The 15,710-nt window shown below is 39.8% G+C and overlaps 1 protein-coding gene across 1 annotated transcript in view; it reads left to right on the forward strand.

Annotated features, from left to right (window-relative positions):
* Positions 1–8,584, forward strand: part of lok (ovarian-specific serine/threonine-protein kinase loki) — a 270,142-nt gene extending 261,558 nt beyond the window's left edge. The window contains exon 16 of the mRNA XM_090373619.1: positions 8,400–8,584. Within this exon, the coding sequence (XP_090229745.1) occupies positions 8,400–8,516 (117 nt within the window). The 3' untranslated portion in view covers positions 8,517–8,584. The remainder of the gene's footprint in view (positions 1–8,399) is intronic.
* The last annotated feature ends 7,126 nt before the right edge of the window (positions 8,585–15,710 follow it).

Genomic DNA, 15,710 nt, shown 5'->3' on the forward strand with positions numbered 1-15,710 from the left:
GGGCTCTTAACTAAATAACTTGGATTTATGAGTGCAATGTCAAAACAAAACAATAGTTATAAGAGTGGGAATTATTTTTTTAACTGTTCCATCAGGCCAGGCAGTTGATAAACATATGAGAGATGGAAAGAAAGAAAAGTCAGTCAGGACTGCAGGACCTGGCTCTTGCAACATAACAGTATGCCAGCTCACAAACCTTTGTCATTGCCAGAGTTTTTGGCCAAACATTTAATTCCTGTCGTTCCACTATTCTCCAATTGCGGTTTTGTGGGAAACCACTAGTATTGCTTAGAGTGACACATAACCCTCATATTCCCCTAACCTCCTCTCTCTCCAACCTCTTTTTATTCACAAAATGAAGATTTCAAATGGTAGAAGGTATCATTAAGAATACAATAACTGAACTACATTCATCTTATGCCACAAAAATACCCTTCAAACAGTGCAAGAGGCAATAACTTTGAAGGGTTGACAATTATTACCAAGCTGCAAGTTTTAAATCAGTTTCTATTGATGAATTCTGGGAATTTATTGAACCAACCTTGTATATCAACTTGATAAATAACATGTAGTAGTGGCATGTGATGCAAGAAAGCAAATGTATAATGTTCGTAGCTGTTTGTATCCAGGGGTTCCGCTGACATGATAGGATGGCGGTCTTCTATTTTTTATGCCTTGCTTTGGTTGTGGTAGTAGTAGTGGCATGTGATGCAAGAAAGCAAGTGTATGAGCTTATGCAGCATCAGCCAAAAAAAAAAAAAAAAAAAAAAAAAAAAAAATACACACCATTCCCTCCAAATGCCTGTCCAGTTCCTCCTTAAATTTATTCAACCTATCAACTTCCATGACAGATGGAAGTTTGTTCCAGCAATTAACCACTTGCTGGCTAAAGGCAAATTTCCACACATCTATTCTACAACTGTCCTTTCTTAATTTGAATTTATGCCCCCTTAGGTTCGTAATCTGAACAAGTGGAAGGATCCCATCAGAATTCAGCGTGCTCAACCCTTTCAAGGCCTTATACACATCAATCAGATCACCGCACAGGTGCCTAGTCTCCAGTCACTGCAATTTGCAGAACTTAGCCTCTCTGTTAAGAGGATCTCTTCATTCCCCTCACCAATCTTGTTGCCCCTTCTCTGTACACACTCAAGCAAATCTACATCATTCCTAAAAAGAGGCCTCCAGACCTGTACACAGTACTCAAGGTTTGGCCTGACCATTGCCTTATACAGAGGGACAATCACCTCCTTTTTCCCGTGGTTCGAGCACGTGCCCACCAAATACGGAGGATGTGGAGAGGTCAAGGAATGACCACGGCATATCCCCGGAGCAACATGGCCTTAGTTGCTAATGCTCCAAATAACAATCCTAATCCTCCTTTTCCCTGCTAGCAAAATTCCTATATCATTGACAAAACCCCATGACCTGCCCTGGCAGCCTGTCTGCATTGCTCAGAAAACTTCATATCTGACTGCACAATTACTCCCAGGTCTTTTTCATTTTCTACCACCTTAAGTGTAGTACCACACAGTTGGTACGTTTCTCTGGGGTACGTTACTTCTACCCATATGCAGTACTTTGCATTTGTCAAGGTTAAACTTCAGTTGCCACTTCTTAGCACACTGCCATTGCTGTCATTAACAACCCTGCAAACCTTTGTATCATCTGCAAACTTCAACACTAAGCCTGATATACCTTCATCAATATCATTGATAAATATACAAAACAACAGTGGACCCAAAACCGAACCCTGTGGGACTCCACTAATAACATTAGTCCACGAAGAGCAGCACCCATTGATTACCACCCTCTGTCTTCTCCCACACAACCATCCTTTTATCCATTGTTGCAACTTACCCTTAATACCATTCTCCTCCAATTTGTACAATAGTCTTCTATGCACACGTGTCAAAAGCTTTCCTGAAATCCAAACATATGATATCAAAATTATTTTTTGCATCCAGTTCCTTTGTAACCACATCATAATATCCTATCAAATTTGTCAGACAAGACTTTCCCTTAACAAATCCATGCTGTGTTTGTATTATTGCTACAGTCTTGTCTAGATGATCCTGCAATGCATCTTTAACCAGTAACTCCATTATTTTACCCTGAATAGAAGTTAAACTAACTGGTCTGTAATTACTCGTATCACCCTTCGATCAACACTTTGTGAATTGGGGATACATTTACACATCTCCATTCCGTGCAGACCTCCCCTGAGTGCAAGGATGCTCTCATAATTATGGCTAAGGGTTTGCTTAATTGCTTTGCATTAGCATTAGTAGAGGCATAAGATGCAAGAAAGCAAGCTTATGCAGAATCAGCCAAAAAAAAAAAAAAATAAAACCCTTCCACTTCACACCTCTGTTCATTCGAAATACCTGTCCAGCTGAGCCTTAAATTTATTTATGCTATCAACTTCCACGACAAGGGATGGAAGTCTGTTCCACCTACCAACCACCCGCTGGCTAAAGGCAAATTTCCGCACGTCTATCCTACATCTGTCTTTCCTCAATTTGAATTTATGCCCTCTCAGGTGATTATTCTGAGAAAGAGGCAGAATCCCATCAGCATTGAGCATGCTCAAACCATTCAAGGCTTTGTACACCTCTATCAGATCACCTTGCCGGTGCCTAGTCTCCAGACACTGTAATTTGCAAATGTTAAGCCTTTCTTGGTAAGAGCAACCCTTCGTTTGTTCCGTTCACTAACCTTGTTGCCCTTCTCTGTTCTTGTTTCAGCAGCTCTACATCCTTCTTGAAATTAGGCCTCCAGACCTGTATACAGTACTCAAGGTGCAGCCTGACCATTGCCTTATACAAGGGAATAATCACCTCCCTATCCCTGCTAGAAAAATTCCTGTATATCATTAATAAGACACCATGAGCTACTCTTCCAGCCTGTCTGCACTGCTCAGAGAACTTCATATCTGCCCGCACAATTACCCCCAGCTCCTTTTCATTCTCTACCACTGTCAGTGTAGTACCACAGAGTTGATACTTTGCTCTGGGGTTTTGTTTCCCATATGTAGTACTTTACATTTGTCAATGTTAAACTTCATTTGCCACCTCTCAGCCCATCTGCTCAACCTTTCCAGATCCTGTTGCAGCAGCATAGCCTCAGTAGCGTCCTTAACAACCCTGCCAACCTTTGTATCGTCTGCAAACTTGGACATTAAGCTTGATATACCATCATCAATATTATTTATAAATACAGAAAACAACAATGGACCCAACACTGAACCCTGAGGGACTCCACTAATAACATTAGTCCACGATGAGCACTGTCCATTAATTACCACTCTCTGTCTTCTACCACTCAACCATCCCTTTATCCATAGCAACAATTTGCCACCAATGCCACACTGCTCCAATTTGTGCAGCAGTCTTCCATGTGCAACAGTATCAAAAGCCTTTCTAAGATCCGAATATATAATATCAAAGTTATTCCCTGCACCCAATTCTTTTGTGACTACATCATAGTATCCAATCAAATTGGTCAGGCAAGACCTTCCCTTAACAAAACCATGCTGTGTCTGAGCTATAACTGAATTCTTGTCAAGATGCTCCTTCAGTGCTGCTTTAACCAGTGCTTCCATTAATTTTCCGGGAACAGAAGTTAAACTCACAGGTCTATACTTACTTGTGTCGCCTTTTGATCCTCCTTTGTGAATTGGAGTTACATTTTCACATTTCCAGTCTGTGGGTACCTCCCCTGAGTCCAAGGAAGCTCTCATAATTATGGCTAATGGATTGCTTACTTCCTTTGTCTTCTTTAATATAACTGGATAGAACCCATCCACCTCAGGTGCCTTTCTTGTATCTATCTTCAACAATTTCTCCTCCACTTTACTCTCAATTATTACAAGATCATCTAGCTCACTGCCAGTGTTTACTTCATCTATGTCATTCCCTGAATAACTCCTCATGTGTGAATGCAGAGGCAAAATATTGATTTAGTTTGTTAGCTACCTGAGCAGGATCATTAACAATTGAACCATTGATATCAAGTGGACCAATCTGATTCATCCCCTTCCTTCTAGAATTTACATAAGTAAAGAACTCCTTGCTGTTTTTATTTGCATCCCTTGCCAAAGATTTCTCGTAATCTGCCTTCGCCTGCCTAACCTCCTTTGTAACTTGGTTACAGATCAACTTATATCTATCGTAGGCTTCTGTGTTAGATGTTAATTTATATGTATCCCAAGCATTTTTCTTCTCTGTCATATGTCTCATTAGTCCATCTGATATCCATTTAGGCCTAAACCTTGAACAATATTTCTTAGTTGGTATGTCAAGCCTAGTAGCTTCCAAGATAAGTTCTTTGAACGCTTCCCATTTTGAATTTGCCGTTGGTAACATCATCAGTTGTTCCCACTGTATAGAATTTAAATACTGTCTCAGACCATCATAGTCCCCATTACGAAAGCAATAACCCTTCCCTTTACCCCTGATGGTAGTTATCTTTTTGAGTAAATCCCACTTCAGCACACAGTGATCACTGATACCTAGTGGTTCCTCTATCTGCAGATTCTTAATGCATGAAGAAAAGCCTTGCTAGTGTGTGAGTGACCAACCCACAAATTCCAGTCAATATCTGGGAAATTAAAATCCCCCATTATAAGACTCTCTGATTTACTGGCCCACTCTATTTCCCTGTACAGTTTCTTATTATACTCATCAGAGTCATTAGGCCTATAGCAAACTCCTACTCTTAATTTTGATCTCCCAGTGCTTATGTCACACCAAACTGACTGGACACTGCACTGTCCAGCAATGTTGACTGGCTTCACTTCCTTGGATTTTATGTGTTTCTTAACTAATAGCATAACCCCTCCTCCCTTCCTATCCTTTCTGTAGACGTTGTACTCCCCAAATTCCAGTTCTGCATTCCTTATATCTGTGTGACACCACGTCTCTGATATCCCAACAATATCCGCCTTTGATGCTTTGAGCAATACCTCAAATTCATCAAATTTATTTACCAAACTCCTAGGATTGGTGTACACACAAGTATACATGCACCTGTTCTTTTTCTTAGCTACCCTAACACAACCCACGTGTTTACTTGTACCACAATGACTCCCAGCAGTCTCTGAAACATCCTGCATCTTGTTTTCCAGACTTCTGCTCACTCCAATAGCAGCAGTGCAAGAATCACTTTCACCTCTACCACTGGCTACTGTTAATCTATTAGTCCTTGTATTCCCCCAAGCTAGCAGTTTTCCAACCCACCTAACACTGTCTCGATAGCATCAGCAAACATTCTTGCACCCTTTCAATTTAAATGTATCCCATCCCTGTAGAAGCAGAGTCTCCTGTTAACAAGTACAGACCAGGGTGAAAAAAATTCTACCCCTTGAGCCTTGCACAATCTTTCCAGGCCGAATTGATCGACAGGGCTCTCATCATATCCTCCCTCCTATCGTGTCTGGGCAGAATTGCAGACACTTTCAAATTCACCCCTAATTCATGGCTTTTTTTCAGCAGTGACCTGTACTTGTTAAGTAATTCTGCCGGTCTCCTACTCTTAATTTCATTAGTGCCAACGTGTACAACTATATCACCTTTTGTGCCCTTAAAAGATGATATCCGCTCTACAACGTCATCAACCTTTGGCCCTGGAAGACATACCCTGTTCCTCCTATCCTTTTTACAAAGCATGTTTCCCGTTTCCCTGACAATAGAGTCAACAACAACTACTAGTTCCTTTGGGACCAGCACATTCTGCCTTGGGGGTTTCCGCTGTGTTGCGTGATGCCCAAGTGCAAGCTCTGGCGTTGGTGTGGGCAGCTGAGAGCTTGATGGGCCCCTCACTTTTAATCCTTCAATGGCATCCACCCTGTCCTTCAAGCTCTCATATAGGCCCATAACAATGCTTAATTGTCGCCTGATTTCCTTGCATCGCGCACATACAAAGACATCCCCCATGGCCGTATCATGTCCCGTACCTGACTGCTTCACAAACATCAAGCAAATAGTGCATTTTAAAAGGCTATGATTCAGAGGGCAACTGCCCCCCTCAGTTCTCCCCTGAGCCACAGCACTCCCATTAGCTTGAGCCTTTTGCTTTGCTGCTCTGGTCTGAGTCATGATTTCGATTTAATTTCAATTTCAGTACAAAATTAAAACCCTAAACTTGTATGCCAACACAGTTATAACGCTATATTATGTTTCAGTATCCGAGTGTTATCTACGAAATCCCTTTATATAACTTCCGTATCAAGTTAAAAGTACAATTTAATTGACAATGAAGCTCAACTAGATTAATAGATTTACTGATTAATTGACAATATTATATTATGTACTATACTATACTAAGCTTATGCTATCTAGTTCGAGATATTCTGTATCGCGTAACAATGGCGGCAAGTTACGAACGGTAAACTGCCACCTCCTTTAATATAACTGGATAGATCCATCCACCTCAGGTGCCTTTCTTATGTTTAACTTCAACAATTTCTCCTCCACTTTGCTCTCAGCTATTACAAAATCATTAAGCACCCTTCTGCAATTTGATAACCTTCTGCCATTTTCACACCTTAATAACTCCTCATGTGTGAATGTAGATGCAAAATACTCATTTAGTTTGTTTGCTATCTGAGCAGGATCATCAACCATCGATATCAAGTGGACCAATCAGATTCATCCCCTTCCTTTTAGAGTTTATATAAGTAAAGAAATCCTTGCTGTTTTTCTTAGCATTCTTCGCCAAAGATTTCTTGTAAGCTACCTTCACCTCCCTAACCTCCTTTATGACCTGATTACAGACTAGCTTATATCTGCCATAGGCTTCTGAGTCGCGTGATAATTTATATGCATCCCTTGCATTTTTCTTCTCTGTCATGAGTCTCATTAGTTCTTTTGACAACCATTTAGGCCTAAACCTTGAACAATATTTCTTAATAGGTATGTAACTTGTAGTAGCTTCCACGATTAATTTCTTGAATGCTTCCCACTTAGAATTTACTGTTGGTAACATCATCAGTTGATCCCACTGTACAGAAAACTGTCTGAGACCACTGTAGTCACCTTTACGGATGCAAAAACCTTTTCCTTTACCTCTGATAGTAATTATATCTTTAAGTAAATCCCACATCAGTACACTGTGATCACTTCCATGTAGTGGTTCCTTTATCTGAAAATTCTTAATACACGAATGATCACTGCTAATAACCAGATCAAGAGTATTACTTTCTCTGATTGCCTCTTGAATGTGCTGCTGCAGAAAACAATCATCCAATAAATCCACAAAAGTCTGACTAGTGTGTGAGTGCCCAACCCACAAGTTCCAGTCAATATCTGGGAAGTTAAAATCCCCCATTATAAGACATTCCGATTTACTGGCCCATTCTATTTCGCTGTACAATTGTTCATTGTACTCATTCAAGTCATTAGGCCTATAACACACTCCTACTCTTATTTTTGCTTTTGCAGTGCTTATGTCACACCAAACTGACTCAACAGTGCACTGTTTATCTATATCAACTGGATGCACTTCTTTTGATTTTGTTTTTTTTAATTAACAGCATGACACCTCCTCCCTTCCTATCCTTTCTGTACACATTGTACTCCCCAAATTCCAATTCTGCATTCCTAATATCAGTGTGACACCACGTCTCTGATATCCCAACAGTATCCACCTTTGATGTCTTGACCAACACTTCAAATTCATTAAATTTATTTACTATATTTCTAGCATTGGTATACATGCACCTATTCCTAGTTACCCTGGCACATCCCATATACCCACCTGTTTCACTACAACTGCCATCAGTCCCTGAAACTCCCAGCACCCCTCGCTCCAGGTCGCTACTTATTCTAATAGAAGTTGTGCAAGATTCACCTTTGCCTGCGGCTACCTTTAACCTTTTAGTCTGTGAATCCCCCCCCCAAGCTAGCAGTTTTCCGACCCACCTAACACTGCCTCGATAGCATCCACAAATATTCTTGCACCCTTTCTATTTAAGTGTATACCCTCCCTGTAGAAGCAGTCTCTCCTGTTAACATGCACAGACCACGCCACGCTGAAAAAAATTCTACCCCTTGAGCCTTGCACATTCCCTCCAGGGCCGAATTGATCGACAGGGCTCTCATCATATACTCAGGGCTCTCATCATATATCGTGTCTGGGCAGAATTGCAGACACTTTCAAATTTAACCCTAACTCACGACGTGATGCAGAGTGGATTCGATCATCTCTAAAGTGCATTTCAGAATGTTTATAATGACAATATGCAGCTGCACGTGCACACACATCCTCTCTAGTATTTTTGAAATTAAAGATGCATGTAGCATGAAATTATTATAATTCTAACAAAATTCTCTTCTTTTATGAACAGTTTCAAGGAAGATTAAGTGAAAATAACATATGTTCTTTTTCTTACTATCAAGTCCAGTGATACATATGACCCAATTTCTTTGGAATCTTCAGAATGGACAGCACCACTCTCTTCTGATGGTAGACCTCAAGCAAAAAAAAGACGTGGTAACAAGAGTTTTCGGAATTAACATTAAAAACTAGAGAGGTTACTATGATTACCTTACTTTTGTTCTTAGCCCATGCAACAGTTAAGATTCTACTGTTATTTTTGTGTGTGTGTGTATATATATATATATTTTTTTTTTTTTCCCCCCCAGTTCATAAGTGCTAAAATGGACTGTTATGTACAGTTTTTTTTTATATATATATAATTTTGAATTAGTATATCAGACTTTATATGGAATATTGTGGCAGTATGAAATTTAAGCAGTTATCTTTTGTTACTGTAGAACATTAAATAAAGAGATTTTACAAAACCCGCAGTTGCCTTTTTTTTTTTTTTTTTTTTTTTTACTGAAAATTATTAATACAACTTATAGCGTGAAAGTCAAGACTGAATTCTTACAAGATAAAAGTACAGTAATCTGGTTAATTAAAAGTTCAAGGGGACCAAAATATGCCCACTTTGATTGAAGTGGATTCAAAGTATCCATACAGATGCAGAACATCTTGGTATTGATTAATCAAGAAATATTGGGTCAGATACTTGAAACATTGCAGAATTTTTGTAATGCCAAACATTCATGAATAGGCTGTTAGCACATTAATTTAGTCATAAGATAATAATCACACTGTAAAAAAATTTATAACTTCATCAAACATGATAGCAAAATACACCAACCGTATAACTGAAATTTATTAAAATAGGAATAATATAGTGTAAGACCAGATCAAATTAAAATGGTACAATAAAAGCAATATGATAAAATATAAAGAATAGCAATTACACTATACGAAATAAAAGTGATAAAAACAACTGTACCTTTCAGAGGCGACTGCCTCATTTATCAACAGTAAAACTTAACTTGTCATGGTACATCCTTAATAACTGCAGGATCACGGGCAGTGTTCTCCACACGGGCACTGAAACTGGAAATCGCATGGGAGCGTGCCAAGCAGAACCATTCATCCTGTCCAAGAATTGCTGTTTCAAAGAGGGGATGAATATGGATTCTCCTGTCTCTGTTAATGGTGCTATGCTCAGAAGAGCAAATCCACAAGCTCTTGAGCCATTTGCTGTTCCAAAATCCGTGTGAAAGATCAACTATGATGGCATTGGCACGTGAAATCTGGTGGATCTCCTCCCAAAAATGTTCAGCCACATCAGATTTCCCATAAGCTGCAGCCTTTATCACGTTAATATTCTCCCCATACAATCTTTGAAACTGCTTTTTGTCTCACCAACATAGCATTCCCCACAATCCGGGCATTTAATCTCACATATGACCCTACTTGTACCTTCCATGGGTACGGGATCTTTAACCTTTGACACAACTGTGTGCAATCTTTGCACATGGCATGTCTGGCAAGCATGTAATACTCAAGCGATTCGCTCAGTTAAGCCTGGACAGTAGAGAATGTATGCGGTGGTAATGGGTGCGAATGGCTCTCTTCATCCCTGTTCCGCTTCCCGAACATATTTATTCAAGATCTGGGGGAACCCGCAGTTCCTGTGATGCGTTTAATCTCCTTTCTATCTTCAGAAGCACTACAGTGGGCTCCAGGCCTATCCAACAAGGCCCTAATATGTTCGGGAAGCAGAACACAGATGATAAGTACCATGAAAAGTTAAGTTTTACTGTTGATAAAGGAGACAGTCACTTCTGAAAACTACAATTTCCTTTATCACTTTTATTCCGTATCGTATAATTGCTATTCTTTATATTTTATTTTATCATATTGCTTTTATTGTACAATCAATGTATTTTATTTTATCATTTTAATTTTATCCGGTCTTACACTATATTATTCCTATTTTAATAAAGTTTCAGTTATACGTTGGTATATTATATTTCAGTTATTATGAATCCACAGAGGCCAATTTGAAGAATTGATAACAAAATTGTTAAATTTCATGTTTATGACCATTGTTAGTCATACATTTTAACACATACAAGTTGTATTTAAAATGTATTATATATAATTGTACATATTTGCTATAGAGATGGGGGTGGGGAAGGAGTATCCACATATTGAGCTATTGCTGTTTAGAATAGTTTTAATCCATGAAAAATAGTTTTTTTTGTGTGTGTGTGTGTGTGTTATTGCTTCCAGCAAACTATTCTTGCTGATTACCAGACATCAGATTATATGCACTAAAATATACTAAACTACACACCAAATGATAATAATGCACTACAGTTTTTACATTTAAGGGAGAAATTAATAGAACCACAGTTTTTATTCAGCATTAAATTAATAAAACTGTTTATGAAAAGTTTTCCCTTTCAAACTCAAACCTGGAATAATTTTTGTTACAAAACTCAACAATTATACACCCATGAGCCAAAACATTATGACCACCTACCTAATATGATGTTGGTCCTCCACGTGCAGCCAAAACAACTCATACCCAGCGAGGCATAGACAGTACAAGATTTATAAATGTGCCTTGTGGTATCTGGTACCAACACGTAACCAGCAGATACTTTAACTCCTGTATGGCTCGTAGTTGAGGCACTGCAGATCGGAGTTGCTGTTCCAACAAAAACCACAGATGCTTTATGCGATTGATGTCTGAGGAATTTGGAGGCCATGGCAATACCTGGAAGTCTTACTCATGTTCCACAAACCAGTCTCGAAGAATCTGGGTGGTGTGGCATGCCGCATTATCCTGCTGAAAGACAGCACCGCCATAGGGAAAGACCGTTGCCATGAAAGGGTGTACCTGGTCAGCAATTATGTTTAGGTAGGTGGTAGATGTCAGAGTGCCTGGCACATGGATGACTGGACCCAGGGTATCCCAGCAGAACATCGCCCAAAGCATGACACTGCTGCCACCGACTTGTTTTCTTCCCACAGTGCATCCAGATGCCATCAATTCCCCAGGTAAACAACACACATATCCGGCCGTCCACATGGTGCAACAGGAAATGTGATTCATCAGACCAGACGACCTTCTTCCAATCACTCAAGGTCCAGTAGTTTCGATTCTTGCGTGCCCATTATAGGCGGTTGCTGGTGAACCATGGTTAGCACGGACACTCTGAGCGGCCTGCGGATAGGCTGCCCCATTTTCAGCAGGGTTCGATGTTCTGTGTGTTGTGACACATCACTCCCGTCACCAGCATTCCAAGTTGCGCCACAGTCGCCATTCTGCTGCCATGTACCATCTCAGAGAGCCTTTGCTCACCTTGAGCATTGATGAGCCATGGTCGTCCAACACCCCGCCGGCGGGTTGTGTGTGTTTTCCCTCCCCAGACCACTTTTAGTAGGTACTAACCACAGCTAACCATGAGCATCCCACCAGCCGTGCCGTTTCAGATATGCTCTGACCCACTCATCTGGCCATTACAATTTGGCCTTTGTTAAACTCGCTTAAGTTCACTGCCTTTCCCATCTGAAGAACAAGAGTAACACTGATTAACCGAGCTCAGTATCAGCTTTTTTTATACCATGTCCCGACCCCTGCATGTGCCGCAGTTCACCTGCAGTTGTTTCGATTTGCTGGTCATAATGTTTTGGCTCATTGTGTATTTCTCAAAGTGGCCCAGCATAAATTTGTGATGTTTATCATCCAAGGTCATTTTATATGCAGAGAATATGTGTTTAAAAATGTGAGCTTTTGAAACCTCTACTTGAAATAAAAAGAGAGAAAACAAAACTCGCCACCCACCTACAGCAGGTCTGGCAGGATAGATGGTCAGAATCCACAAAAGGGGAAATAACGAGGAAATTTCTGCCTGATGTCGGAAGATTATACCCAAAAGCACCATCATGGTTTCACACTGGACTGTACACTACGTATCTTTTAACAGGTCATGGGGCCCTGAATGCCAAACTAAACAGTTTTAAATTAGTAAACGATCCCCGCTGTGTCTGTGGGGAAGTGGAGACATGGTCTCACATAATGTACAACTGTGAAAATTATGAGGATCTCCGCTGCCTCCTGATGACAAAGCTGACTTACTTCCCTCGCAACAGGGAATCAAACCTGTTGGACTCGCAAGAGGAGTATAAGGAGTTGACAAAATTCGCCCAGGGACTGTTCACCCGAAGGAGGACACTTATTGCTATCTACAGGGATCAAGAACAGGCACCACGACTAAACTAACCATTCTTGGACTGATACAAGACCTTCCTTTGGGACTCTATAGATTTTTTTTTTTTTTTTTTTTAAGCCACGCTCCCTTGCGTGGCCCTTTGCCTCCACTCCCCGGGGCGGGAGGGGGAGGTGACTTCTGGTCTCCTCCCCCCCCTCGCCGCCCCTCTCCTCCCTCTGGTGGGGCATGGGCCTGCTCCACTGATTTGGGGGTCATCTTCTCTATGGACCCCTTATTTCTGTCTTTTCCCCCCAGCCTTCAGTCTCCCCACCCCTCTCTCTCTCTTTTAATTATAATTACTAGTGTCTGAACCATTGTTAAATTGCATGAGCCCTACATCCAAAAACTTAACATTTATTTGCATAAATAGTACTTCATTTTGGCTGACCCATAACTATAACGTTTTTTTTTTTTTTTTTAAAGGTCCTTGCCACAGAAATCTCAGGAAATTAGGTGGCAGGACCTGCCAGAGTAAATAACTATAATACTGGTGTACCTGGTCTGCCTCCACGAGGCAGAGTGTGGACAACGTTGGGTCCCATTAGGGGCCCAGCGGCTAAATGACCAGAGGAACAACGGTACACGATACTACACATGTACAAAATCCATACACTTTTAAACCTCTGGCATTGACAGTGTTCTGTTTCACACCCACAATGTATAGCCCGCGGAGATGGGGGAAACCCCTGGTGCCGTTTGACACTAAACACACTCTACACTCTACTTGAAATAAAAGTTCCTTTCCCATTTATAAATTTTCATCTATTTTCCTTAAAGAGTGAAATCCTGAGTTCTTTTCTAAAACATTATTGTATTGTTTTCTTATTTCTTCTTCTATGCCTCAAAGCAAAGTTGAAATTTGCAATTCAATCTTTTGCATCTCTCTCTCTAGTTATCTTGCTCAAAGAAAGTCCCCACATTTCAAGTTCAGTTATACATAACTAGGTAACCAGCTGAAATGGGTCTGGATAAACAAATGTTTTCTAGCCAAACAATCAGAAATTGCCTTAACACTACCAATAGCCACTGAATGCATACTATCCAAGGAGTCACCAAATTCTTTTAAAGAATCAAAATTTTTACCATAAAATGATGCTGTTTGCAACCATATTCCTCATCTTGGGAGAACAGGATCAGGTGGGAGAGGAAGAGTAGGTAGCCTATTTCTGTTAAGTTGCTATTCTCAAAGGCACTTTTAACAAACTCTTTTTTATACTAGAAAGTATGTTAATCTTCCAAAATTCTCCCGAATTGTATCTGCCAACCTACATAAGCCCTGGGCTAAGCAAATAACATGGATTAGATTTGGACAGAAAACTTTTAACGCAGCAGCAGCTTTTACCATATATAAAGCAGTGTCGCTAACAAAAATGCAGACTCTTTCACTTCCGGCCATAATATTACAAAGGAACATTACAAAATTTTGCTATTGCAGAGTAATCACTTTTTCGAGGGCTTATGAGTAAGTAAATATGGGCAAAATGGTTCTGAATTTAATTTGCCACATATAAAATATGCAAATAGTGGCCACAAATGCCATTTGTTTCATCAATGGACGTCCAAATGTAGTTCTTTCTAATATCTTGATGAATTTCACGAATATTGTCATAAATAGCATTAAGGCATTTCTTTCTCAAGGTAGATTCATCTGGAATATTTTGATTTATATAATATTTTTTCAAAAAATTACTTGATTGTTAAACTTATTGAAAAGGATATTGCTGCTTACTAGGGCGAGACTTCTAGATGAGCAGAAAACCCACTACACTATTATTATGGGGGACTTCAATGCTAAGGTTGGAAAAAGACAAAACAGTGCAGAAAGGGGAACTATAGGAAATTTTGGAATTGGTGAAAGAAATGAAAGCCTTGTGGAATTTGCAGAATCTCAAGGACTGTAAGTAATGAACACTTTTTTCAAGAAAAGGGTGAACAGAAAGTGGACATGGAAGAGTCCAAATGGATTAACTACTAATGAAATCGACTTCATCCTCACTAACAGAAGATAAATTGTGAATGATGTTACTGTCCTGAATAAGGTAAATGTTGGAAGTGATCACAGAATGGTAAGATGTACACTTGATATAGATGTAGGAAAGGAAAGGAAAAAACTGACTCGAGTAAATAATACAAAGGTCTTTGAGATAACAGAGGAGGAGAAAAAGCAGTATGTACTGGAACTTAAGAACAAGTTTGAGCTTCTGCAGCCTGCTCAAGACCAAGATATCGATGAGGAATATTACAACTTTCTGAAAGTGATAAAGCCCAAGAAACATATAGGGAAAAAGAAATCCAAAGAAGAAAAAATTAGTCAAGAAACACTTGTCATGATGAACCGAAGACGACAAATGAAAAGCAAGAAAAACACTGACAGGGAGAAAATTGAGTATATTGAGTTATGCAAAGCCATTAGAAAGAGACTCAGAGAGGACATAAGAAGATTTAACACAAGAAAAGTAGAACAAGCATTAAGGGAAAACAAAGGATTTAAATCAGCAGCCATGAGCAGTAATACAGAAAGACAAATGATACTGAAACTGAAGAACAGCGATGGTGTACTTATAAACAGCAGAGAAGGCATAATTCATTTAGCAGAAGACTACTACAGAGAATTATACAAGGAGCAGGGGAATGATGCCAGCAGTGGGGAAGATGGATTGCAAAGTAGCAACACATACGACATACACGATCTTCTTCCTGATGAGGTAGAACATGCATTGAAGAAAATGAAGAATCAGAAAGCCCCAGGGGAAGATGAAGTTACTGTAGAGTTGTTAAAATTGGGAGGAAGAGACATAACACAAAAACTGGCAAGGCTGTTCACAAAGTGCATTAGAAAAGGTGTGACGCCTAAGCAGTGGAATAATGCAATCATAGTTTTGCTGCATAAGAAAGGAGATAAATCAGAAATTGGAAATTATAGACCAATTAGCTTGTTATCCCACATCTACAAGTTGTTCACAAGGGTCATTATTACAGATTAGAAAGAATACTTGATGAGAATCCACCGAAAGAGCAAGCTGGCTTTAGGACAGGATTCTCAACTATGGATCACCTTCACGTAATATCACAGCTAATGGAGAAAGCAAATGAATATAAAACACCATTATGCCTGGCATT

Source organism: Mastigoproctus giganteus, chromosome 5, assembly GCF_048544385.1.
Source record: "Mastigoproctus giganteus isolate SK-2022 chromosome 5, ASM4854438v1, whole genome shotgun sequence".
NCBI lineage: Eukaryota > Metazoa > Arthropoda > Arachnida > Uropygi > Thelyphonidae > Mastigoproctus > Mastigoproctus giganteus.